Below are 27,484 nucleotides of genomic sequence, written 5' to 3'. Positions count from 1 at the left end.
GATTGTCGTTCACGAGATTCTTCTTTCTCGAGGATTCAGAAATTCAAAAAATATTATTCGAATCGATTAATACAGAGAAACAGCATACGCTCGTGAAGAAATGTTTCGCTGGTATAGAACGATTGAAATTTAATAAATCTAACTGTATTCGAGGCATCATTGGGCATTACGAGGAAATGTTATATCTAAATAATAACATTTCCTTATGCACTGACATTAAGTGCGAAGAGCAATGGTTAATTCAGCTTGAAAAAGAGATGAAAGACGCAGTTCACAAAAATATTCTGCAGTATCATTCTCTGATCGATGAAAATTTGATATTTGTTCCCGTTGATAACTTTCCAAGCATGGCGATCATTTGTAGTTTGCAACTTTATTGGACCTGCTCGGTAGAAAAATGTCTCACACCAATAAATATTAAAATGTTAAACTCTTTACTCACGACATACACCAATGGGATAATTTCGATAACTAACGAATTAAAAAATAATTTAACGCGAAGACGTAGGAATCTGTTGATGTCATTGATCATGGTCATGTTGACTCATAAAGAAATTATAAAGTTGCTACTAGAGAGAAATATTGTTAAACAAACAGACTTTGAATGGGTCGCGCAATTGAGATATTATTATAACGATAAAATTGTTGAAGTATCAGTATTCAATACAACAATTAAATACGAATACGAATATAACTGTTGTCAGCAGAATATTGTTAACACTCCCTTGACTGATAGATGTTTTCGCACTATATTGCAAGCTTACCGTTATCATTTGTATAGCAGTATTATAGGTCCAACAGGTACCGGAAAAACGGAAACAATCAAAAGCTTGACAAGAGCTATCGCAAAGCCATATTACGTCATCAATTGCAACAATAGCATCTCTTATGAATGCGTGATACGGACATTTAAAGGAGTGATCTCTTGCGGAGCGTGGATTTGCTTTGAGAACTTTAACAGATTGAAATTAGAATTGCTGTCATCTATTGCTCAGAATCTTATACAGATGAAGCAAGCAGTTTCGTCTAAATTAAAGATCATAAGCTTCGAAGGTTGCGACTTGAATTTAAATGTCTCCGGAAATATATGCGTTAATATCAATTCGGAGCAATCGGGATACGCTGATCTGCCGGATAATTTGAAGATTCTTTTTCGTTCCGTATCAATGATATCTCCGGATATTGGCAAAATTGCTGAAATTGAACTCTTCGCTGGAGGATTTAATCACGCGAAAAATCTAGCAACGAAGCTAGCCGTCAGTTATAAATTATTATCCGAGCACATGGGAGACAAGCGCCATTACAACTTTAGTATGTCATCATTGAAAACTGTCGTCGAGACTGCAATTAATATGAAACGAAATATCCCAAACGAAAATGAATATACCCTCTTATTACGTTCAATGATACACATAAATATTCCTCAGCTATGTAACACCGACATATCAATCTTCCAGAATATCATGCAAGACATTTTTCCTGAGTCTGACGTGCTTCCTTTCGATTGCTCGGCGATTCTAAACGCTCTGGAAATCGTATGCACAAAGAGACTTCTAACGTTGCATACAGTCTTCAAATTGAAAGCCATACAGATCATTGAACTGATGAACGTTCATCGCGGTCTTATACTTATTAGTAACTCCTTGGGTGGGAAAACGGAAATTTTGCACACGCTTGCTGAAACATTATCGCTATTGCATGATCAAAAAAATAAAATTGGCGCTACAGTGAAACTTGAAACGGTTATACCAGGAGTAGTGGATAGCAACGCGCTCTTTGGATATTTTTGCGATAAGTCTATGATTTGGAAGGATGGTTTATGTACCACTATATTTCGACGTTTTGTAGAAGATACCTCAACAAACCGCAAATGGTTAGTGTTTGATGGAAATTTAAGCGGCACGTGGATAGAAAACTTGTATACAATTCTGGATGAGAATAAAATGTTGTATTTGGCATCTGGAGAACGATTTTCTACAACAGACTCAATGTCCATCATCTTTGAAACGGTGAGCGCGATGGAAATTTCACCCAGCATAATATCACGATGCGGAATAATCTATATTGACGTGCATTCTATTGGCTGGAGACCGTACGTGCTGTCTCACATCGCCAAACCATTTTATAATGGATATAATGAAATACTAGATGCTTTATTCGATTGGGCAATAGATCCATGTCTTAATTATTTAAAGGAAAATGGTGATATATTGATAAATCAAGAATTACATCTTGTTATGTCGACCGTAAATTTATTTGAAATATTATTAAGAGACGCCTGTGAAGATACTGCGGGAGACAAGGGTAAGGACAATCACTTTATCATATGGGCACAAGCTGCTTTAATCTCAGCTATTGTTTGGGGATTAGGTGGAAACTTGATCGAGGATTCGCAAACTCGATTCAACGCTTTTTGTGTGTCATTTTGGAATGGCTCAGACAAAGAACATCCGAAACCTGATATAATTAAACATTTCGACGTAACACTGCCTAACGAGGGTTTAATTCAAGACAACTTCTACATCTTTAAAGGTACCGGAAACTGGAAATACTGGGGCGATCTGCTAAAAATCGAAAAAATCCCAGAGATATGTAACTTTAATCAAATTTACGTTCCAAATATTAATAGTATGAAATATAATCACATATTTTTGAAACATATTAAATATCGGAAGCATTTTCTCTTGTATGGCGATGTTGCTGTTGGGAAAACGAGTATCATGTATGATCTTCTGAGAAACAAGTTGCCAGAAAATTGTCTCTCCAATTTCTTTAGTTTTACTTCCATGATTACGGTAACTAGAACGGAGAGATTATTATTCTCCAAGTTAAACAAGATACGACGCACTACCTACGGACCAGGAAGAAATCAGTTTTGTGTAAACTTCGTGGACGATATGAATAGAAGCATCATGCAAAAACCAGAGGCACAATCCATATTTGATCTTTTACGACAACTTCTCAGTTATAATTACTGTTACGACACATACGAATTAAATAAGATATTCGTACAGGACATTATGTTTACACTCGCAGTTACTGCAAGAAAGATCGACGGAAGCATACCTTCTAGATTTTTGAGACACTTCAATACCTATGCGATTTCCGCTCCTACAACGGATAATATATTCAGAACATATTTTAACATACTACTTGCTAATTTAAAAAAGAATCTATTTGCAGCAGACGTCACAGGAAGCGTGACCAGCATAGTGAACTCGACGATTGATGTTTACAAGTCCATAATAAAGACGTTGCAGCCTGTGCCCGGCAAACTGTACTACTATTTTGATATGAGGGATATATCTAGAGTGATCAGTGGATGCGGTCTGATTCAGAAAGAATCGGTGGAGACAAAGATAACGTTCATTCGGCTGTGGGTGCACGAGATCTTACGCGTGTTTAGCGATCGCATGCTAAACGATGATGATAAGGAATGGCTTTTCCTAAAAATCCGCGATACGGTAAAGAGCAACTTTAAAGATTCTTTTGAGATCGCCTTTGATCACTTACCCAAATTCGAGAATCAAATCACCAAAGATAGCTTCAACGATCTGATGTTCGGGAATTTCATGGATATAGAGAAGGACGGTAAATGTAGGCGGTACGAGGAAATCACTTCTATGGAAGCCCTAAGAAATAAAGTTCTCTCTTACTTGGACGAATATAACGCTAGCTTTAAAAAAAAAATCGACGTCGTCGTATGTCGTTACATGTTGGAATCTTTGATCAAAATTTCCAGAATCTTGAACACTCCAGGCGGAAGTGCGCTATTGATATCTACTGTGGGTTCCGGCAGAAAATCCACGATCGCTCTTGCTGCATTTATGCAGCAGCAGACTTTGTTTGAAACCACTATCGAGTCCTATTACGACATGGACACATGGAAGAACGAATTGAGAAGAATTCTGCGGGAATGCGGCACGTTGCGGAAGGATGTTACGTACTTTATGAACGAAAAACGAATAAAGGACGCGTTTTTAAGCGATATCAGCTGTCTGTTAAGTACCGGAGAGCTACCTGACTTGTTCTCTATCGAAGACAGGCAGAATATAATTGAGATGACGCGACTGCACGCCCAGGGTGGTGATCGAAACGTGGAGCTCAGTGCGCGTTCTGTGATGACCTATTTCGTAAATCAATGCAAAAACAGACTACATTTCGTACTCTGCTTCAGTCCTACTAACGCTACGTTTAGAACATATTTGTGCTCACATCCTAACTTAGCGAAACACTGCACAGTGAATTGTTATCAGGTTTGGCCGGACGACGCGCTTTTAGAGATCGCAGTGAAGCATATGAAGGACGTTAACGTGCGGGAAGAAGTTAAAGCTGATACAGCAAGAATTTGCGTGCAATTCCACAACAGTGCAAAGGAAATGAGTTTGAAATATCACGAAATATTCGGTAGGACCATTCACGTGACGTCGTCAGCCTTTTTGCACATGCTCAAGCTATATAAGCAACTGATATCGAAGAAACAGGAAAAAATCATCGCGACGCGGAACAGATACATAGCAGGATTGGAGAAGTTGGAATTGGCGGCTGAGCAAGTCGAACAGATGAAAGCTACTCTGACGGTCTTGAAACCTCAATTGGAACTGTCCGCTCAACAGACCGTGATCACTATGAAAGAAGTGGAGAATGAAAATATTACCGTAGAACGAGCTACGACTCTCGTGAAGCAAGAAGAGGAAATCGCGAATAAAAAGGCAGAGATCGCGGGTACTCTAAAAACCGAATGTGAAGCTGATCTCGCTGTTGCAATACCGATTCTGGAGGACGCGGTAATAGCGCTGAATACATTGAAGCCGACTGACATCACTTTGGTAAAAGCAATGAAAAATCCTCCTGACACCATTAAGCTGGTAATGGCCGCTGTTTGCGTGATGCTGGGAGTTCCCCCGGATCGTAGCATCGACCCAGTTACAGGAAAGAAATTCACAGACTTCTGGAGCCCGAGTAAGCGCATTTTAGGCGACATGAACTTCCTACAGAACTTGAAGGACTACGACAAGGACAATATAGCGCCCACAGTGATGCAAATCATTAAGAAGACATACATGACGGACAACAGTTTCATGCCTCACATAGTCGCGAAAGCGTCCAGCGCCGCCGAGGGTCTCTGCAAATGGGTCCGCGCCATGGTGTCTTATGACGAGGTGGCCAAAGTTGTTGCACCAAAGAAGAAGAAACTGGTAGAGGCGCAAATGGAGTGCGACGAAGCCGAGGCGTTCTTAAACGAGAAACGACACACCCTGGCCGCTTTGAACGCAAAATTGGCAGCGCTGAATGATAGTTTGCGGCAAACACTACAGAAGAAATTGAATCTAGAAATGGAAGTGGCAACATGCACTGCCAAGCTGGTCAAGGCGGAAAAGCTAATCGCCAGTCTGGGAGGTGAGAAAAGCCACTGGATGCAGTGTGCTCATAATCTTCAAATGAATTATGATAGTCTTGTTGGCGACATGTTACTCTCAAGCGGAATAGTGGCTTATATGGCGTCTTACAATATCTCTTTTCGCGATGAAATATTGATAAAGTGGAAGGAATTTATGGAAACTTTTAAAATACTGTACACTAAAACGTACGACTTCGTAAATATTTTCGGCATGGAAATCGAGATCAATCATTGGCAACTCTGCGGTTTATCGAAAAATCGCTTCGCGACGGAAAATGCCATCATTTTAAATAATTCCGAACAGTGGTGTCTTTTCATCGATTCGCAGAATCAAATAAACCAATGGATCAAGAAAATGGAAAAGAAAAATGACTTAAAAGTCGTTAAACTGATGGATTCCGATTATATGTCGGTTATCGAACAAAGCATTGAAACTGGTATCCCAGTTCTGCTAGAAAATGTTGGAGAGAAACTCGAAATTGCACTGGAACCAATCCTGTTGAAGAATATTTACAAAAATGAAGATTGGTACATCGATATTGGAACTAAATCTATAAGATATTCTCAAAACTTTCGATTTTATATTACCACGAGACTGTCGGATCCAAATTATGCTGTCGACGTTTTCGGAAAACTCACGATAATAGATTTCTCAATGTTAGATGGAACTCTTCAGGATAAACTCTTGGACATCGTCGTTTCGAAAGAGAAACCGGAGCTTCAGGAGAAATTTGAAGCGCTCCGTCTTCAAGACGCCGCTAACAAGAAAGTTCTTCAACAGCAAGAAAACAATATCTTGAGCACTCTTTCATCGACCACGACAAACATTCTGGAGGATGAAAACGCAATACAAATTTTAGATTCTTCCAAGAATCTCACCGTGGACATCTTGAAGAAACAAGAAGCAGCCAGGGCAATGACAGAGGACATTAACAAGTTCAGAGATGCATACTTGCAATTCGCCAATCACTGTGCAGGTTTGTTCTGCACACTGACTACTCTATCCAATTTGAATCATATGTACCGATTTTCATTCTCCTGGTTTATTCAGTTGTACATTACCTCTATTGAGACTTCGAACAGAAGTATCGTTCTTGAAAAACGATTACAGTTTCTCAAGTCTTCGTTTAAGAGGAATCTTCATTCCAGTGTCTGCAGATCACTCTTTGAGAAACATAAGCTCTTATATTCCTTTTTGCTGTGCGTAAAAGTTTTAATAGACGCGCGGCAGACTACGCAGGAAGAAGTTAATCACTTTATATCTTCAGACTCGGAGGATTATGAAACGGTTTTGGATCCAGCGCCAGATTGGTTATCGATAAACAAATGGAAACAAATTTGCAGGTTGAGCAGCGCAGTGCCCAATTTATACAAACTTGCAAATGATTTTCGTGTCAATAGCGCAGCCTGGGAGAAATATTGCACCGCGATACCATTTCAAAGCGATCTAATACCGAATTCCTGGGTCAACAATCTGACTCGATTTCAGAAACTGATGCTTATCAAAATCGTAAGATACGACAAGATAATCGTGGAAATAATGCGGCTAATAGAGAATACTATGGAGGACGTGTTCAATTCTTACCCTAGCCTTCAGATATCCGAATCCTACGCGGAATCCAATTGCCTCACGCCGATTATATTTATCCTGCCTAGTTACGCCTCGCCTTTGTCGCTTATTTCCACGTACGCGAGCGCGAGAGGATATACTTCAAAATTCGTCTCTCTATCCATGGATGATGAACAACAGACCAAAGCCGAAATCTTCGTGGAGCGGGCACGAAGAGAAGGAGGATGGATATTTTTGCAAAACTGTCATCACGCCGCCTCATGGTTACCACAACTTGAGCGAATCTGCGAGAATCTGAATCGATCCGGTACATCTTTAGATTTTCGACTGTGGCTTTCCAGCTGTTCCACGCCGTACTTCCCGATCAGCATCTTGCAAAACAGCGTAAAGATCGCGTATGACTATCCACTTCGGCTGAAACAGAGTTTGCTAAGAATGTACCGGTCGGAACCTATAAGAAGCAAAGAATTTTTTGAGGGATGCCCCGGAAAAGACAAGGAGTTCTCCAAACTCCTATACGGGCTTTGCTTTTTCCACGGAATCGTCAGAGAAAGAAGGCACTTTGGACCGCAAGGCTGGAACATTCCGTACGATTTCGATCACGTAGACTTTGAAATATCCATTAGACAACTACAGAGTTTAATCAACGAAACCGAGAATGTACCATTCGGTACGTTGCTTTATCTAATCGGAGAGTGTAACTATGGCGGGAAAATTACGGATCGCCTTGATCAAAGATGCCTACGACACCTGCTAGACTCCTTCTGTGATGCCCGCGTGATTGAGAACGCTGAATACTCATTTTCTAACTGCGTTGATCATTCAGTACCGCAAAGATGCGAGTACCGCGATATCATCATGCACATTAGCAATATACAATTGGATGCATCAGCAGAAGCTTTTGCCTGCGACGAGAATGCTCTTGTTATAAAAGACACAGCTGTCGCCAGAGAATTCCTAGATTCGATATCTCTCCTGGATCAAGTCAGATCGTCGGATCACGAAGCTATACAGGATCGGGCATTGCAAGCAATTGATGAAATTAGCAATAGATTGCCCGCGTTATTTAACATCAACGAAATAAAAGACAAATATCTTATGATCTCGCGCGAGCCATTAAACGCGATTCTCATCCATGAGGCTGAACTGATTAACGAAACTTTGTCAATGATCGCAAATTCTTTGAGCAATTTAAAATCAGCATTGAACGGCAAGACCATCTTGATCGAACCTTTGGAAGATCTGTCAAGAGAAATATGCAATAACGAAGTTCCGTGCGTCTGGAGACTGATCGACGTCGGCATTGCAACTAGATATCTATCGAATTACATCAATCTACTCTTGAAGCGCGTAAACTTCGTGCGATATTGGCGTGACAACAATCTACCTCGTGTGATCCACTTCGACGCGCTGTCTTGCTGCAAGAGATTCTTATCCGCGGCTCTCCTCGCGTTCTCGCGACGACATGGCATACCCATCGAACAAATCGCGTTGAATCTTAAAGTGACAAACGACAATTTTACGTACAGCGAGGGAGACGAAGACGAGTACTACATTCACGATTTACAATTATCTGGCGCCCAATGGGATACGCAAAGGCATATGTTGATCGAAAGCTTGACGAACGTATTTTGGTATAACATGCCACCGATACAGCTTACATTTAACAGAGAAAAGAGAATTATTGATGATATATACAAGTGTCCTGTATATATCTCGCCGACGCGATGCGACGGAACAGATAGTGATACGAAGAAGAATTACATTACGAGCGTACCCTTGGAAACTGATAAGTCGCATATATATTGGATAAAACGTGGCACAGCGTTATTCTGCCAAGTTGAGAAATAATTTATAATTTCTTGTGTGTTCCAAGCTATTTCTCGCAAATGGGTGAGGATTAGATATTTCGTTCTCAAACTAATCTAATCTCTCAATCAGTCTAATGTACATAATAATTAATTTATATTATTTTAATTAGGGCAATTTTATAGAACAATTTATATTATTTGGATTATTTGGTTAAAGGCATTTTTTATAATAATTTATCTAGATATTAATAATTCTAAAAATATTATTTACTGATTGTATAATCGTGTGCTATTTCGAATGTTTGGAGAACAATGAGGAAGGCTGCCACAAAACGCAACGTTAAGTCCACTTCGATATAAAATTATAAGTAGCTAAAAAGTTAGAAATATCCTTAAAGAAAACTATTATACCACATTAAAAATTAAAATCTAAATAGTACTGTCTTTATTAATTTATATTAATAAAGTAATAAAATCTAAGTGATACGTAACGTATATCTTTTTGTATTACTATTATAGATAATCCTATTCCAACCAAGTAACAGTAACTTTAATTCTCCTTAAAAAATACTGTTCAATTTTTCCAATAAAATATTAATATTTCAATAATGCAGGAATATTGCTGTAATTTTTGTAAAATTGTGCACTATTAAATTATAACTAAATGACGAAGTACAAAAATGAAAACTACGTTTTGTCTTTTTTTTGCGATTTTCTCCAAAACGAAACAAACACGAGCATATCTCTATAAGACTTTTTTCTTAATTTATCGATCCTCTACACGCTCCCGAAGTTTAGACATTTAAATTCGGGACACACCCTGTATATTTATACATACATATATATATAAAAATTGTCACTTTTTATATTTTCGCTCGAGAGAATAGTATCTGATATGCAGCTAGACAATATATATAATTCGTTTACCTAAAAAAAAATAACCGCTAAACCATATTAACGTTACAAATAAAAAAATGTAACGTTGTTACCCATTTGTTACTGAAAAAAGCAATTGTAAATGATAACGACGTTACAATTAAGTAACTTCCCAACCTTGAATTTATTCAATCATTTATCTACTGATCGTAAATTGATACAAACCAGTTTCCAAAACGCGGGCGGTAGCGCGCTTCATGCGGGAACGTTGTTTGAACGGACTTCCTCTACACCTTTACATCCGGTTCAATTCCGCGCGGAACTGATTACGAGGGGGAAATGGGGAATGGACATTAATGACAGGCGGACAGATCAAGAAAATTGACGTGTAGAGTGTATGTAGAGTGAAAGGTGCGTTAGCTTTTGCAAAATCGGCCACGCAGGGTGGATTCGTCGCGATCGGGGTCGCAAGGAGCGAAAAGAAAAAGAGAAAGAGAGAAAAAGAGAGAGGAAAAAAAACGGTGAATAGACATCGTGAGTTTTTTAACATTTCCAGAGAATGGCGAGCCGCGACGAGTTGGTCTCGCAATTCGCGGACGTAACTGGTGTTGACGCTGAGAGAGCGCTATTTTACCTTGAGTCATCCGCTTGGCAGCTCGAGGTGAGACAGCACATTTTACGAAACGCATCGGGGACCGAGATTCTTCTCTCGTTCGTACGCGACGTCCGCAATAACGCACGGGCGTCTTGTCGCAATAATCTCGGCACCAGATTTTTATAACCTATTGTCGCATCCGTCATAACGCTTATCATTTGCCCGGCGGCCCGGCCGTCTTCCCTGACGTTTACACTCGTGTCGTATCCTGACGCATTCGCTTTCGTGTAGCTCTCACGTAGCTCCTATAAACTCGCAATAAGTTCGTGACGACGGTAACCATTACCGGCGGAATATAAGATTACAAGTTTGTCGAAGCTTGACCCGTCGTATCACTGTAAGGTTTCTTCGTGTAATGAGATTGTCGAAATTTTCTTTGACAATCTTGTCACACGCGTTGGCACGTAGTTTTTCTTTGTAGGTTGCCTTGACGAGTTTCTATGAAAACGATGAGCCAGCTGAACTAGTGTCCGAGACCATCGATATATCACAGCAAGCAGAAGGATCAGAGGATAATACGAGCGCAATGTCGAATAAGCAAACGAAATCCGACTCGACGGAGTCGAAGGGTGCCAAATCTAAGCCCAGATTTGGGACGTTAAATGATCTTCAAGGTAGTGACAGCAGTTCTGAAGAGGAAGAGGGACAGGCATTTTATGCAGGTGGTTCTGAACACAGTGGACAGCAAGTTCTAGGACCAGGAAAGAAGAAGAAGGATATTGTCAGCGACATATTCAAGTCGTGTCAAGAGCAATCTATCGCTGCGGATCCTCCAAAAATAGGAGGCCAACAAAGGCCGAACACGTTCATAGGCACGGGATATAAATTAGGTCAAACTAGCTCGGATAGCGAAGGTATTTTCAAGTGTTTATTTTGCAAAAGATTGACGCAAAGTTGATAAACAAATGTTTATTACATTCTGTAATAATAGTGGTGATGGGAGCAAACGTAGATCAACAATCTTCAAGCGGTCTTATTATATTAAAACTGTGGAAGGATGGATTTACAATAAATGATAGTGAGATACGATCGTACGAAGAGGCTGAAAACAGAGACTTTCTAGATGCCATTAAACGAGGTGAGATCCCAGCAGAGATTCGTCAGCAGGTACAAGGTGCAGAAGTACGACTCGATATGGAAGATCATCGTCATGAGACTTATGTTCCACCGAAAACCAAAGTGAAAGCCTTTTCTGGAAAGGGGCACATGTTAGGAAGGTACGCTAAAGATTTATCTCACTATCATTAGGAATCAGATTCTGTAAATAATCTCGAATTTGATTTCTGTATTTCTTAAATTTTATTTCTGTAATATAACAAATATTTCAGTCCATCGCCAGCTACTGTGGGCATGACGGTTCCAACAGATCCTGCTGATCAAGCTGCCAATGAAGCACAAGCGAAAAAAGAATTGGATCTAGATGCTTCAAAGCCGACTACAACATTACAAATCCGTCTTGCAGACGGTAGTATTGTAAAGGCTCAATTCAACCTATTGCATACAGTCGCTGATCTTAGACGATATATAATAACGTATCCTTTAATTTTTTAAAATGTTTTTAATGGTGTTTACATCTTTTCTAAGTTAGCCGAAAGATTGAAAGAGAAGAGTTTTTCTTAACATATAATATCAGTATGAGACCTCAGTATGCTCTAAGGGATTTCAGTTTATTAACTGTGTATCCAACGAAGGAACTTGCGGAAGATAAAACTATTGAAGAAGCTGGTTTACAAAATTCGGCTATAATGCAACGACTGAAATAAACTTTTTTTAAATTCTTAGATTGATGTAACGATTAGATACCAAATATATGTTAAATCGCTTAAAATAAAATTTCTATGTATTTTTATTAGGAATATAGAACCTTTTTTTCTATGTTCTCTTTTCTTTTACCGTATATTACCTAGTTCCTATGATTGCGTATATTAATTTTAAAAATTCAACAATATTTAAAATTATTATAAATCTAAAAACTAGATGCTAAGTTTTTAATTTAATTTCCAATAAGCATTAATTAAAATTTTTATATCCAATAGAATTGCCGCGTTTTAATGTATGTTGTCAATACACTTCACTCCCATATAACGCAAAGTCCAAAATCTGAACGTCTTTTAGACAATTCTTGCAAAAATATTATATAAGACGTCTCGTGTTCCTTGGATTTTTGTTGTCTGGGCTGCTATATATAATTATACTACAGCATAAAAATACAAGATGTGAAACAATTGAAAGTAACAAGTAGGAATGCTTTATTACAGCTTAAGTTTAAAACTTGAAATGTGTACAAAATATTAAAATAGCTGATAATGTTATGACTAGTTGTATAACTATGATGATTAAGGCACCTAATATGAAAGACGGCATATAATTACGAAATATCTATGTATGAATGAAATAGTATGCAAGTGGAGCATTATCCAAACTTGTGCAAATATTAATTTAATATTAGTCACACAAAAACTCCATATCACTTTATATCTGCATCGAGCACCTTGTAAAGTCCAAGATATTTTCTAAGGATTGACGAGTTTTGTATATCTTGGGCAAATCTCAAAATTGTAAGATCTTCTACTTCTAGACTTTCTTTATAATTATCACAATATATGTATTGATTCATAGCAATCAAATCATTTCCTATCTCTTTTACATGCACATGAGAATTCTGTAATGATACATATGGCTTGTGTATGTAAATAGAACGATTTTCTAGAATGTTTATATCGGTTCTAGTCTTCTTCAATACTGTCAGTGTAGAATTGGCATATTGTTTATTGTCAGCTTGCTGCGTGCAAAAAGTCATAGTTTTGAGCTTGTAGCGATCAGCTATTAATTTGGTTTGTTTAAAATCTGCCAATAAATCAATCATTGCATGATGATACTTTAAGTTTACATACTCATTCCAGGAGAGAGCAATAACATAAGCAACATTATTATATGTACGATATAAACAATCTGTCTCAATGATTTCTCTTATGATATTTTGATCGATCTCCATGAAAGGGAAATTCCACGGTACAACAGTATATGTAAACTTCCAAAAAGAAGTTGGATCGTTTGCCATTTCTTTTAGTCTACTATTAAATTCATTTGAAATTCCAGAATCATATATGATGAAATTATCCATACCGATCACTGCATGGAAGCTGATGAAGCCTATCATATCTATTGATTTTGTTGGCTTCATTGATGATTGTGTTACACATACTCCTATCCTGCTGTGGCTTAAGCTCTGTGGCTGTATTTTTATCGGAAAAATAGGTGCATAATTAAGATATTTGTTAGACTTTGTAACAAATGTTATTCCAGTGGGAGTTTCATCACTAATGTATGTACAAACAAAATGATATCCTCCATATCTTGAATTTTCTCCTAGACTTGAAGTAACTGCATTACCAATGGGAATAAATCTGAAACTCCCCAGTATAGGTTTACTCTCATTCTCGAAGAAGACAAGGCATTGCATATTTGAGACACTGTTTATGGTCCCAAGTCCAACTACCCGTATTTCCTTGTCGTTGATGCTGTATGCAGAATATATGTACAAATCATCCTCCAGGCGTTGCCAAGAAGGAATCGGTTCATCAAATTTTGCATTGAATATGGTGAAAGTTGTACTAAAGTTCGTACAACCTGCAGCATCTGCTGTTTTTGGCCCAGGTTTCCCGAAATAATTAAAAACTTCTAAGACATACCTCAACTTGTTATATTCATGTCTATAGATGAGCAGAGATATGAGACTTACTACCGCTGTAACAGCTAAAGCAGCTTGGTAATATTTTCTCATATTGTCGATGATTATATTCTTAATCTCATATAACGTTGTTTCTAAAGACTAAGATAAATTTCTTACGTACTGCATTTCATAATCATTACGAAATCATGTCCAAAAATCATTCTGAAAGAAAAATAAATGAATATATGTCACCTAACCTCATAATATTTGTAACTATTGTTACATGCATATAATTATAAGTATTTCTTACTCTGTTTGTATCATTTGTTTCTCATTATTTTAGCTGGAATTATTATTCCTCGCCAGCAAATATCTCATAACCATAAACTGCCCGTTTTATTCGACGTCAAATTTCTTGATCTTTGATGTAATCACGTCTTCAACATGAATCGAGATTATTACGATATTGCAGATAAATTTGTACAATTTATCTTTTAATGATTTACTTAACTTGCAGTACATAACGTTAAAAAAATACTTACATACACATTTACACATGCATCACACGCTCATCATCATATCTATGTGCATCATAGCGAATTGTATTGATGCAGATGCGCGTCAATTCATCATGCTGATTGGCTGCTGGATAGTGAAATTTTAGAGTCCCAAGAATTTTTCCGGAAAAGCGCCAATTATAAAAATTATGTTCTAAATTTTTCTTACGAAATGCAAAAAAGCAGCCAGGAAAATGTTGTCCAATGAAAAAGGGAAAATTAATAAGACACAAAAGACACTATTATAATTATTATATAAATACAATCTCTTTACATGTATGTGTATACTATGCATAATCTATACAATTGCATACTGTTCATACAATAGCTCTCGCACTTTATAATAATCCTCGGAAATGCAACCTTCCAATATTACCTTTCCAGCCTCGTGCTAAAATAAATATAATAATTAATTATCTAATTACAATATTTTTTATAGTAATTGTACACTTTGGTAAATATATTTTAAATATATATTTTTGAATAAAAGTGCAAAATGTATATACATGCAATATGAATAAAATCGTTTTTACTGATGTTACAAACAAAACAAACCCTTCTGACGGCGATAGTATTATTACAACACCATAGTACTCCTCCACTAAATTCTGATGGAATGTTACTTTTATTCAAAACCTGTTTAAAATCGGATAGTTTCAATTCATTTATGAACGTTGTTTGATGACCGGGAACCTGTAAAAGTACAATTTATTATGTAAATTGAATTTTTATGTTCTCTCAGTTATATCTCACCTCATTTAATGGCAAAGGTTCCAAAGTCAGTATTTTGTCACTTTCGTCAATCGCATTCTCAGATTCAGTATCGGCAATGGCATCTCGACAAACCTGATCACGTGCTGTTATCATAGCGTCTATCCATGCCACTTCAGAGTCGCCCTTACCCTTCGAGAAATTCAATCCGCTCACTAGAGCATCAGTCAAACGTACCTATAATAAAAAATACATTTCACATAATGGCGTGATATTTTCAATTATCGATAATTAATACAAAAACAAAATAAGAAAAATTAGAATCATGTCACTTAATATTAATAGAAATGATAATTAAGAAAAGATAATTACTTGATAAATATGTGTTTCTGTCGTGGCATCTAACGTCTCTCCTCTTCCTGGAATAAATACTCTTGCACCAGTACTTTGCGCTTGCTGCGCTAGTATCTCTGTGTCTTTAGGCAAACCTCTAACTAAGACAACTCTTCTCGGTCTTAGCTGCGCTAAAATTTTCTGTAGAGATTCACCGTCGGATCTACCTTCGAAATCTATATATGTTACTGCTGCATTAACGGTCATCGTACGTGAAACTTGTACACATTTTGTCGGAATATCTACGGCCACTTCTGGATGATAATTGGATTCATCCTGCTTCATTTCTACATTTTCCTTATTATCTTCTACTTCGGGTACAGTCTCTGCTATTTTATAATCTTCCGGTCTGTAATAATAAGTAGAATATATATATATATATATAAGTTTACTTATAATTTTAAGTACATATTTATTCATAAAAATAAACAGATAAACAAGCAATGGATTATTGTAAAAATATAAATACATAGATATAGATAATTGTTTTAACACATATGTATGTACAATATTTTGTATATATATATATATATACATATATACACAAAATATTTTATATATACATATATAGACTTTTAAAAAAGACTTAATGTATATAATATTAGAATTAGACTTTTATTAGACATTTTTATTGATTAAATACATTTTGTGATATATAAAAATATCCTTACTTTATAATTTCTCCATATTCGTCTATTTTAATCTTTTCTTCTACAAATGGAAACATGGGATGTTGCTTTTTACTTTGTTTAAAAAAGCCAGGTTTACTTTCTTGCTTCACTAGTAAATCATGTTTTCCCCTGCTACCACCAACTTCTATTTCATCTTCAGACTCGGAACTCACATCTGCAGTTTCCCTAATAAAACACATGTTACAAGTATAATTAGTAACATGTAAGTTATAACTTAATGGTAGATGGATCTACATTATATATACATTTGTTCTTGTTTCAACTGCTCCTGCTTCAGCTTTTCTCTTTTTTGATATTCTTCCAATTCAATACCTTCGAGTTTCACTCGTCTCTTTACTTCTAGTGTAATATTTCGATTGCCTCCTTTTTCTACTAAGTCTCTAGCAAGTGTACCAGGAGATGTTCTGCTCGTTAATATAATACTGTTTTGTGGATTAGAACACCATTGAAGAAATAATTCTCGGGAAAATCCACATTCCATATCAGGAGTGCTTGCAAGAACCACCTAAATATAACAATTTGAAATTAATCTTCAAATCAAATCTAAGAATTATATAAAATTTTAATTTACCTTTGGACTTGGGACTTGATTCAATTCAGCCATACTATGACAAAGTTGCAAATGTTTAAATTGAAATGGATTGTTACGTGCACCTTCAAAACTTCTCATTAATTTATCACTCATCCATTCAATTTGCGATTTTGCGAATTCTACAACATTGTAGCTCACGTTATTGAGAAGAGCTAATGAATAGGCAAGTAATCCCGATTCCTTATTACGCCACAGCTGATCCAACATATGTGCCAACTCTAATACACGACCAGCCGTATCTACACTAACTAGTACATTTCCACCACCTCGTAATGTTTGCAGGATATTAGCTAAACAACACAAATGCAAATTGAAAATACATATTTGTTGAAAACGCATCTTTTACATTTATCCATTTATCCATTTAATTTATAATTTTAGAAAAAGAATAAAATAAAAAATATGAAATTTACTCATCAATTTCTCATCCCTTGTTCTTCGTCTGGCTTGCTGATATGTAGCATTGAATGCATCTGTTATCAATAATGACGGCCTTTGCAATCTTTCCAATTCACAGCCGTTCAAGTGACGTTCCTTTTTATGATTAAAATCTACAGCATATATTATATCCTCTTCCCCAACTTTCACGATCTTCCAAATTGTCCCACCAATCATGTGTCCTGCTGGTAAGGGCGTCAATGTAACACCATAGCCTTTACCTTTCATTGATATACTTTGATTGTATTTTAGCTGTACAATTTTATCAAATGCAGCATCAACATCGTCTAAAGTAAATAAATCAAAATCTTCCATATTATGACGAGACTGAAATCAATATAAATAACAAACTAAAATATTAGTATTGATTTAATATAATTTTTTACATTTCTAGTATTAAAGGAACACACCTGATATATGTCGTACATAAACATTTGACCCATTTTATAGACAGGTATGGTAGCATATATGGGACAATTCAAGCCACATTTACCTACTAGATACGGTAATGCACCTAAATGCAATGGGTCTGGATATGAAAGTAATACCGCATCTATTTGATGTACATGTCTAGAAATATAAAAAATAAAAGGAATAAATATACAAAAATTAATAAAATATTTTTTGTGTTACAATAACAAATTTTTTCATGAAAATATATATAAGTTTTTTGTTACAATAATAATTTTTTTATGAGCATGTGCACCTCTTCAATTCTTTTATGAAATCTTGATCGAAATTTTCATCCCATCCACAATCTAATAATATCCTCAATTCATCCACTTGCAATATGTAGCAAGGTGGAGATTCATTCATCGCTCCAGAGATAGCGTGAAGTTTTATAATAGATGTCATTTTTTATATTTTCTTTAAGTATATCACAAATACAAATCTCAAACGATACCAGAGATGTGTCAAGTATCGGTCGTTGTTTCGAGGTTGTTTCTAATTGTTCATTCAAATTTCTATCATCCTAACCTAAAAAAAAAAAAAAACAATGGCTTGTATTTTGCCAAACACAATGAATTTGTACTAAACTCAGACTTGCATTACATCTGTATTAAATTCAAACTATTTATCAAAAATTTGGAGCAATAATATTAAAAAGCAAAAGACAATACGGTTGTATGACCCTGCGCACAATAGAAGGAATTAGGAATAAAGAATAAACGATTTCAACCTATCAGAAACCGTGCATTCCGATGTATTCGATTTCTGATCGTTTAAAATTGTTTAAGGCCTTGCGCGCAATGGAGGAAATATTAGGAACAGGAATAGATATTAAGATTTCAACCTATCAGAAACCGTGTATTCCGGTGTAACTGGTATCTGATAGGTTAAAATCTTAATATCTATTCCTGTTCCTAATATTTCCTCTATTGTGCGCAGGGCCTAATGGCTTCTGCACACTGGACGCGGAAACGCTTACCGCGCGGCAAAATACGACGCGGTAGCCAATAAGTTTACAGTTCCTAACATGTTCATTGGTTACCGCGTCGAATTTTCAAAGTTAACTGAGCTTGGTGGCAGTGGCCCTCGATAGAGCGTGTCGCAAACGTTGTGGTCCAATCAAAGTCGAGCTAGATTGTTGTTGATTAGAGTGGATATAAAGAGAGTGAAGCCAATCCTGGTTCTCTTTCCTGATTGGTTCCGCCATTTTACGATTAACTCTTAGTTAGAAAAAGAAAAGGTAAAGTTGAGGAATTACGTCCTAAATATTTGTCGTAAAATGGCGACTTCCGGTTAATTGGCTTCACTCTCTTTATACTCACTCTATTGTTGATTAGACCGCAACGCTTGCGACGCTGCGATGTGACTAATGTAGAAGCTTTACGTGTTCTCGTAAAACTTGTAAGAATTTATGACCAGTATTCTAATTTTATGAGTATGTATTGTAAGACGTACGATTATTCGTAAATATCTACAATTTTTAATAAATTTTATGACTAGTGAGAAGCTGTCTGTAAAAATATTGTATAAAACTATAAGCACTTAAAAATTCTTACAAGTCTTACAGGAATATGTTACGAGCTTTACGATTCTGCTTAGAATTTAAGCATTTGTCTCAATATATGTAGTTTTTCTGTACTTTTTCGTACAAACTTGACGGAAAAATTTTTTTTCCGTCAAGGAAGTAATGACAGCTTTAATGCTCTGTCAAAAATTATTACTCTTCGAAAAAAACTATTGTACCAAATTAAAAATTAAAATCAAAATGATGGTCTTAACTAACTAAGACATATATTAAAAGCAAAACCTAAATGGTAATATCTTTATTACTTAACTCTAATAACATGCATTTCATTCGTATAAAAGATTTGATATTATAACAACTAGCGCCAAGTTAAATTCCACAAAATTTTATGTATCATTCGTATGAAAGATTGGATGCATTCAGTACTACAATCGCTCAGTGAGCGGTCGTAGTACCGAATGCACCCATTACCTTTCTAAAAAAAAAAAAGGTAAAATAGGTGCTAAAGATATACGTGCTTCTCGAATAGAATCTAAGTGATACGCATCTTTTATTATTCCAACTCAAGTATAAAGGTGCTTTTTTATGCTGACGCTCGACGCTCATTTTCAGCGTCAAAATAGGTCATGTGATCAAAATTGGCGCTTGATATCCGTCAATTTCTATCACGTGACTTATTTTGACGCCAAAAATGAGCGTCGAACGTCGAGCGTCAGCATGAAAAGGTACCTTTACAGAAAATTTCTGTTTCATATAGAGAGTAGAAAGATGTTATTTCTTAAACTTCTTTTGTTTATAACTTTTTAACAAGTAACGTTCGACGATTAAAACTTTCTCGAGGTCATTCAAGGTCATGACCTTGACAACATATGTCAAGGTTAAGGTCATTGGGGGGGCTCTCCTAGACTACATTTTTACCAATGATGCAAATAATAAAGAAATGATGGGAATAATAAACAAAAGCAACGTTAATATTCGTAAAGAAATTATTCGTCTTAATTCGAAACAATTTAAAGAACCATAAAGAATTAATATAAGCTATACGATTGTATTATCACTTTAATATAGCATAGATTTTTCTTTTCACATTAAACAATTCACGGTTTTAGAAGAAGAACGTTCCGGAGTTCGATGTGACGGCATCATGGATGAAAGTATTATGAACAGGTTTATACTGGTTCGTGACGAGCTTGATGGTTTCATGCGCTGCAAGCGCACCTAAATATGCCGAAACGGAGTGCAATTCTGCACCACCGAATCGACAAAGCTCGTGCACGTAATCGTCTTTGGCTAACGGACCACATCCCCATTCGCTCAACAGCTTTGTGAGGCATGTCTATAATATGATGTGATTGTAAAACTATTATAATTATGTTGTAAGTAATTACGTTATACATATAAAAAAAAAGTAGTACTTTAAGCTTTACGATATCGGGTTCCACTTGATCATCAAATTCGCCGGGATACGAATTATATTCTGCCTGGAATTTATCAACTCCCCGGAGCATGACATAATAAATCATCATACTCTCTGGATTCTCTAAATTTTGAACTGTAAAAAATTGTAAAGTTGTTAAGAGCAATATATACTTACAGTTACTAATTACAAGAAAAAATTATATAGAGTTGTAATTATAATTCTTTCTTATTATATTATAATTACAGTTATAATTTAAATTCTTTTTATTATTATACAGTAGAACTTCAATTATCCGATCTATAGTGGACCTGAATTAGATCGAATAATCGTGAAAATCGGATAATCAAGGATTATATTTTATTTTATTTAAAAAACATGGATAATTATTTAGAATTTAGATAAATCGCCTAAGATAAAAAAATCGCCTAAGATAAAAAAATCAATGAAATTAGGTTTATTTGATAAGTTTCTTTTTTTATAGAAAGAATTTGGCAGAAAAAAGCGTCGCTCTACTCCGCGAACCGAGATATTAATCGTTAAAATTCATGACTATGGTTAAGTAATCTGTTTCAACTTGCTCTTCAGATCATGTAGGTATAATATGCGCACATGATATATGCAAACAGGAACATAAATGCATAGCCATTTGAAGTTACACGCGTATCGGAAAATCGAGGTTCGGATGAGGTTCTACTGTACATATAAAAACATTACTTGTTTCATGATTATGATTTATAAATTAAATTATAAATTATTATTTTATATTTTTTTGAAAGGCAATTACCTATTATATTAGTATCAAAAACTTTAGGATCGTACTCGTCTGCGATACAGCTTCCTTTTTCTACGTGAATGTTAGCGACGTGTCTACAAAATAGCTTAACATCCTTTTCTAAAATCGAATCTGACGATCTTCCCAATTGTCGTAATAATTGTAGAGTGCGTCTCCATATGGCTTCTGCATCTGCTGCTGCTTGTTTATGGTAACTAAAATAGATTGGATTATAATGTACAATTGGTTTACAAGAACAGATTGAAAGTAATGCACGAAAAAGTACTGCATCTTAGAGTACATTAATATTAATTAAACAAAAGTTTAAATATTCTTTTTAAATTATTATTTCTACAACTATATATATATATATATATATTAATTAAAGTAATGAATAAAATTAAATAACTTTTTAAATGTAAAATAATTATATCTAAAATATTTATTTGTTATATTTTGGATAATAAACTTATTAATAAAATACTCTTATTTGCATTGATACAGAATACTGAGCTACTTTTTTGTGCATCGTCATTCTATATAAATTGTTATTTCAGGATTAATATTATACATTTGTTGGAGTACAATGTATTTTTCAGTATCCGCAGTCATGTCGGGCAGGTTACCCTTAAGTGGTAGCAGTCCTTTTCCTTCATTATCGACGAAATCCCGCACCGCTTTCGCAATAATCCAGAAAGAGCTGCTCTAAAATATACCGATCAGTTTTCAAATGGTATATGAATCATATATAAACAATATTAGTATATTTTATTGATACCTTCGCTGTCAAATTAACGCAACGATCATCATTTAAAATATTTATAACACTATCGGGAATATCGCTCACTCTTAAACATTTATTTACAGAGTTCATAGCTTCCTCAAAATTTTCCTCACTATTAGATGAATCGTGTTCATCGCGCCTCATGCCACTCTTTATCATATCTTTGAGCTGCTGTTTCTCTTTGTAAGTTGTCGGTAAAGTGCCATGCTCAGAAATCCATTTTTCTAAATATTTGTACAAGATAATTAAATATGGTACATGGCAATGATCTTTAAAACTCATTTCATCTAGATTTATGGAATCTATGTGTTTCTTCAAGCTATCGAACGGCCTGTCTAGACGTAAATCTAGCGTTTCATTGTCCGGATGGGTTTCTACAACTGTGTGCTCTTTTATTTGAATCCGCATATATGCAACAAAGCCTAGGCTTTTACATACTATCAGAGGAATATTCAGTTCCCAAAGTCTTTTCGACAGAAGAATCAATATTCTAAAAGTATTCCCAAGAACACATTTATTATTATATTTTATCCTAATACTAAAAACACTTAAAAAATATGTATCATACAGTTTCATCATAGAATATAATCTACAATTGCTATTCTTACTTTTCAGTCAGCGCAGTCGCCACAACTACGGTGAAGCTATTAAAAAAGTCTGGGCTGTTGGATAAAATTTGTTCAGGCTCTTCGTCGATATAATCGCCAGTCACATCTGGATTCATTTCCAAGAGCATTTGAGTAGCCACTTGTGCTCTGGATTTTCCAACACTATCAGTTTCTAGAAAAAAGCTGAGCCAAATCCATTTAATATGTTGAGTTGAGCCACATTTTGAGATTCTGTCAATGTAAGATATTGTGTATATACTTAGTCCCGATATCCTCCTCAGTGATCTTTTTGCCATCAACTATGGTGAACGCTCCTATACCTGGAAGCACTAGTGATTTCAGTACCTCTGTGCCAAGTCCAGTGGCATTTATGACACAGACATGAGCAGCTTCTAAAGATGCTTGGCCATGGTCGCCCCATAATCTATCAAGAACAAAGATCAGATAATCAAATGTCATAATAATATCTTATATATCTAACATAAGAGAAAAAACGAACTTTTAAGAAGAAAGTAACTAAAGTTAAAAACAGTGAGTCAAAATTCTTTTATTAAAAACCCAGAAAGATAAGTTAGTTACAGTTGTTAGTCGTAACCTCAAAACACAACTTGTGCTTACCTCAACTGATCAGCTTACCTCAACTGGCGATCGTATTTCCGATTTTTCTCCGACTGTTCAGGCGATTTCGACTCGGGGGATGCCATCGAAAAACAAATTTGAAAGAATAGTACGGTGACAGGAAGCACCTCGAGGAAAGAGGCAGAGAACGCACTGACAAGTGCGCACAGCCACACAACGAATACAACGCCACTGCACTCGCGCATACACGAATTTCACCACTAATCTTTACTGACCTAGGAATCTAAAATGAAGAATCTGGCATGAATCGTACACGATGATTTATATCGCAATGAAAAGATATTGCCTTAACCTTATAAGAAACTTTTAAAAAATAATTTCTTTACAGGATATCAGCTTTTTCTGTGCATTGTGAATACTATTCAATTCAAATTTTGAATACGAAATGCAGTTTTTCAATCCAATTGCATCCAATTGGATCTAATTGAATCCAATTGAATCCAATTAAATCCAAAAAAAGTACTCGCTATTTAAAATACGCATTCGGATAGAAAAAATTTCAATCCATTTTAATCCATTCTCGTTTACTGGGATGCTATCCACTATCGTGTCATTGAGGTTATTTCGGTTCGTTTAGTTCCGTTCCGTAAATATATTTCTCAACATGTGAAACCCAGCTACGAAAAAATGTAACGGAATTGTTCTGATTGGTTAACTCCCATCATTTGTCTTTTCCGTTGATGCTCCGTTCCGCTATTTCTGACTCCATGTGACTGCACCCTAAGGGCGAGTTCACAACTTGACGGAAAAAGCAGAAAGCGGAAAAGCAGCAGCCAATCAGAACTCGCCTACTTACTACCAGCGCGAGTTGTCATTAGCCACTGCTTTTCCGTCAAGATGTGAACGCGCCCTAAGTGTTATATGAAAGATTGTCAGTCTTAAAAAATATATAGTTACAAAATAATTTATCTTTCAAGTTGGTGTAGGAATCTGGCATGAATCATACACGATTTATATCACAATGAAAAGATTTTAATTACTTTAGCCTAATAAGATACTTTTAACAAATAATTTCTTTACGTGATCGCTCCAAAGTAATAAAGGTATCGATCATCCCAATAAACGAAATGGAATTATTAAATGAACAGAAACTGGATTGAATATATGAAATGAAAAAGAATGAAGAAAAATTAAAAAATTTAGTATACTGAAGATGACTGAATATATTATCACTGTCTTAAATTGATAAATTATAATTTCGCTATAATAACTAGCACAGGTTTTTTATGCTCCTTTCCCAAATTAAGTTTGATTTCGTCAAAAAGCGTTATTCAATTTGTGTAAAAAGAATTAATTTTTAGCCAAAATGAATTCTTTTAAATCCCATTCAACTCCTTGCTTGTCTATTTTATTTACTACGATACGAGCAATAAATCACACAAAATTCCAATAGTGTTCTTGTAATATTTTCATAATGACACTCCAATTATATTCTTGCAAGATTCACGTTACATGCGCGCAAGATTCACGTAATCTGCGCTCAAGATTCATGTAACATGAGTGTAAAAGTCATGTAATATGGTTATAATCTTACAAGCGCAAAATATTATTTAATATGAAGGCATATTAACTTTTTATATGGTATCCTCGAAATATTATAACATTATTTTAATTTTTTTTTAATAATATCCATATAACATTCTAAGAACATTTTGCGCTTATAGGGAAGATTCATGTAACATGGGTGTAAGATTCATGTAAGATTCTCGAATTACCTATAGGTATCGTATGCGATATATTCTTATATGATCTTGTAATTCCTGTCCGAAATTCGAATGTGAAAATTCTCTTGAAAGATCTCACAAGAATTTTTCTTGTAAGAATTTGCAACAGGGTAATATGCATTATTGTATACATTGACAAAATCGTATATTTTTCTAAGAAACAAAAAAAATTAATATTTTTATATACATATTCTAGTATATTTATCTATATACATAACTCAGAGATATGTTAATAAAGTTTTATCTTTATATACATTACCTATTTTTTTATTGCGTAACGTAATAAATACAAGTAGCAAATGCTGAATTAATAAAATATCAGAAATACTGATGAAGTATTATCTTTATACATGTTATGTTCTTTTTGCGTAACGTAAATACAAGTATCAAATAATAAATCAATCCAAACATATAATTCTTTTATATGTACAAGATAATACTTTAAAAAATGAATAAAAACATACATAGAAAGTAAGTTTTATATACTAAATATTGTATCTTTTGCAAAATATTGTGAATATAGAGTGTAAGAAAAACCTTATCTAAATGTGATAATACCTCTATTTCTCTAATTCCTTAATAAGATGACATTATATAATCATACATTCATGGCATTTTTCTGTTTCTTTTCGCAAATCTGGACTTATCTGTGTGTAATATCAGATTTGCTAAATTAAAATATCCAAATAAAGCTCATATCGCGTAAAGTTTAAGAGAGTACTGCATGCTCATAATGGCCCAATTCTATATTCACCATGTGTAAAATCGATTTAAATATTATTTCAGATAAGTTAAAAAATTACAAAAGCTATCACAAAAAATTTTCCATTTATTAAGATATATAAAGTTTGCTCCACACATATTGTAATGTATTTGAATTAACGATATAAACTTCTATAAAGTTAAATCTAAAATGAAACCTTCCCTCCCCCCTCGCCTTCTATGACTATGAGGTGGGTATCATATACCCACATATTTATTCAAAGATTTTGCTTATAATAATACTATATAATGATTCGTTATTATATTATATTACTTTCTCCTGGATGTCCTAAACGTATCAACATAATAAAATAACAGTTTTGTGTTTGAAATTATTTATTTTTGCACTTAAACGCTAGGTTATAATTATTTCGTAAAAATGCAAACCCCTCTCCGCACCCTTCCCTTCAGCTACTAAGAGAGCAGAGTTCCACGAAACACAATAACAAAAATATTTGTTTTAAAAATGTCTGGGTATGAGATATCCGACCTCACGCCGGGTTAATTAAATCAAAACTAAATCAATAAAAAATATTCAATGCATAAATGGATTTCCAAGAATACAGAGTTCTATTTTAATGAATAGACAAATATTTAAAAAATAAGTGAATTTACACAAAACGATCTATGCAAAATTTACATTAACAGAGATATTAAAAAATTATTTTAATCTTATAAAATATATCACTATAAAATATATAAAATAGTTTATAAAGCGTTTATTTTTTGATAATCTTAATTCTTTTACAAAGTTATAAAACAATGTATTAAAATTATTGTCAAAAAATATAGTTTTATTTTAAAAAAAGGTGATTATTAAAGGAAACGACATCACATTTTGAATAATACATCAATGAGAAATAAAACTAAATTTTTGTATAAACCATTTTTGTGTAAATTCTTTCGTTTTCAAAGTATTTGTTTCCGTTAAAATGGGGCACACCTTGTACAATAGCGTTCCTGTATTTTTCATGCCAATATAAAATCAAAATAATATTCAAGTAGTTATTATGATACTATGCATGTTTTCATCGAAATACAATATTTTATATATATATATATATATTGTATATATTATACATACATATATATGTATATATTAGACTAAGAAAAAAAAAATTTTTTTTAATCGACCTCAGTTCAAAAGCTTCCATTTCATGCCAAAAAACCCCTAAATTTTTATCAAAAAATATTAAGATTTGGAGGTCGCTAGTGAACGATTTTTTAAATCAAAGTTTCGATTTTCGTTAATACACGTTTGATTTGTAAAAATGGCTTAATTTGGATTAACATGGATTTTAAATGTGCAGCATTGCATCGAATGTTATGGGAAATTTCTCAGGCTTCAATTAGAGCTTGCATCAATATGCGTGCACGTTTACAAGAGGTCATCCGAAGACGAGACGGAAATACACAGTAAGAGCAAATATA

General features: G+C 34.8%; 5 protein-coding genes across 7 annotated transcripts; 2 read left to right on the top strand and 3 right to left on the bottom strand.

The window, feature by feature from the left end:
- Positions 1-518: 518 nt before the first annotated feature.
- On the top strand, positions 519-8,842 carry LOC108731805 (dynein heavy chain 7, axonemal). Its single transcript, XM_073512057.1, has one exon. The coding sequence runs from the start codon at positions 519-521 to the stop codon at positions 8,820-8,822; it is 8,304 nt and encodes a 2,767-aa protein (XP_073368158.1). The 3' UTR covers positions 8,823-8,842.
- A 1,138-nt stretch (positions 8,843-9,980) lies between these two features.
- LOC108731808 (NSFL1 cofactor p47) lies at positions 9,981-12,171 on the top strand. 3 transcript variants are annotated; one of them, XM_018462316.1, is made up of 5 exons: positions 9,981-10,192; positions 10,735-11,167; positions 11,245-11,530; positions 11,642-11,845; positions 11,947-12,171. In XM_018462316.1, exons 2-5 carry the CDS (start codon positions 10,840-10,842, stop codon positions 12,074-12,076), a joined length of 948 nt encoding a protein of 315 aa, XP_018317818.1. In that variant the 5' UTR covers positions 9,981-10,192; positions 10,735-10,839; the 3' UTR covers positions 12,077-12,171. The 3 variants fall into 3 exon arrangements, with proteins under 3 accessions (XP_018317818.1, XP_018317816.1, XP_018317817.1); XM_018462314.1 differs by having other exon boundaries at positions 9,982-10,319; XM_018462315.1 differs by lacking the exon at positions 9,981-10,192 and adding an exon at positions 10,405-10,650.
- A 173-nt stretch (positions 12,172-12,344) lies between these two features.
- Positions 12,345-14,548, bottom strand: LOC108731807 (uncharacterized). Its single transcript, XM_018462312.1, has 2 exons — positions 14,297-14,548; positions 12,345-14,208 (listed from the first exon to the last, which is right to left on the bottom strand). Exon 2 carries the CDS (start codon positions 14,095-14,097, stop codon positions 12,781-12,783), a length of 1,317 nt encoding a protein of 438 aa, XP_018317814.1. The 5' UTR covers positions 14,098-14,208; positions 14,297-14,548; the 3' UTR covers positions 12,345-12,780.
- A 267-nt stretch (positions 14,549-14,815) lies between these two features.
- CPSF2 (cleavage and polyadenylation specificity factor subunit 2) lies at positions 14,816-18,583 on the bottom strand. The gene is made up of 11 exons (XM_018462311.1): positions 18,423-18,583; positions 18,076-18,347; positions 17,780-17,939; positions 17,345-17,696; positions 16,911-17,221; positions 16,585-16,844; positions 16,319-16,504; positions 15,627-15,996; positions 15,297-15,491; positions 15,099-15,236; positions 14,816-14,934 (listed from the first exon to the last, which is right to left on the bottom strand). The coding sequence occupies exons 2-11, from the start codon at positions 18,222-18,224 to the stop codon at positions 14,842-14,844; spliced, it is 2,214 nt and encodes a 737-aa protein (XP_018317813.1). The 5' UTR covers positions 18,225-18,347; positions 18,423-18,583; the 3' UTR covers positions 14,816-14,841.
- Positions 18,584-20,428: 1,845 nt separating this feature from the next.
- On the bottom strand, positions 20,429-23,791 carry APP-BP1 (Nedd8-activating enzyme E1 regulatory subunit APP-BP1). Its single transcript, XM_018462297.1, has 8 exons — positions 23,565-23,791; positions 23,188-23,352; positions 22,929-23,111; positions 22,315-22,810; positions 22,108-22,241; positions 21,549-21,751; positions 20,760-20,896; positions 20,429-20,680 (listed from the first exon to the last, which is right to left on the bottom strand). Exons 1-8 carry the CDS (start codon positions 23,750-23,752, stop codon positions 20,450-20,452), a joined length of 1,737 nt encoding a protein of 578 aa, XP_018317799.1. The 5' UTR covers positions 23,753-23,791; the 3' UTR covers positions 20,429-20,449.
- Positions 23,792-27,484: the final 3,693 nt, after the last annotated feature.

This window comes from Mycetomoellerius zeteki, unplaced genomic scaffold, assembly GCF_001594055.1.
Source record: "Mycetomoellerius zeteki isolate Tzet28-1 unplaced genomic scaffold, Tzet1.0 scaffold138, whole genome shotgun sequence".
NCBI lineage: Eukaryota > Metazoa > Arthropoda > Insecta > Hymenoptera > Formicidae > Mycetomoellerius > Mycetomoellerius zeteki.
The sequence above is the reverse complement of the archived record's forward strand: the minus strand, read 5'-3'. Positions and strand labels throughout refer to the sequence as shown.

Bases quoted from the DNA above. Each gene is read 5' to 3' on its own strand.
- LOC108731805 (XM_073512057.1), top strand. From the start codon at position 519: ATGTCATTGATCATGGTCATGTTGACTCATAAAGAAATTATAAAGTTG.
- LOC108731808 (XM_018462314.1), top strand. From the start codon at position 10,218: ATGGCGAGCCGCGACGAGTTGGTCTCGCAATTCGCGGACGTAACTGGT. The intron at 11,168-11,244 runs GTATTTTCAAGT...CTGTAATAATAG, and splicing joins AACTAGCTCGGATAGCGAAG to TGGTGATGGGAGCAAACGTA. The intron at 11,846-11,946 runs GTATCCTTTAAT...ATATAATATCAG, and splicing joins CTTAGACGATATATAATAAC to TATGAGACCTCAGTATGCTC.
- LOC108731807 (XM_018462312.1), bottom strand. From the start codon at position 14,097: ATGAGAAAATATTACCAAGCTGCTTTAGCTGTTACAGCGGTAGTAAGT.
- CPSF2 (XM_018462311.1), bottom strand. From the start codon at position 18,224: ATGACATCTATTATAAAACTTCACGCTATCTCTGGAGCGATGAATGAA. The intron at 16,845-16,910 runs GTAAATTAAAAT...TGTTATATTTAG, and splicing joins ATCAAGTCCCAAGTCCAAAG to GTGGTTCTTGCAAGCACTCC. The intron at 15,997-16,318 runs GTAAGGATATTT...TTATTATTACAG, and splicing joins GAATATGGAGAAATTATAAA to ACCGGAAGATTATAAAATAG.
- APP-BP1 (XM_018462297.1), bottom strand. From the start codon at position 23,752: ATGCGCGAGTGCAGTGGCGTTGTATTCGTTGTGTGGCTGTGCGCACTT. The intron at 22,811-22,928 runs GTAAGAATAGCA...GAATACTTTTAG, and splicing joins GCGACTGCGCTGACTGAAAA to AATATTGATTCTTCTGTCGA. The intron at 20,681-20,759 runs GTACTACTTTTT...ATCATATTATAG, and splicing joins CCGATATCGTAAAGCTTAAA to ACATGCCTCACAAAGCTGTT.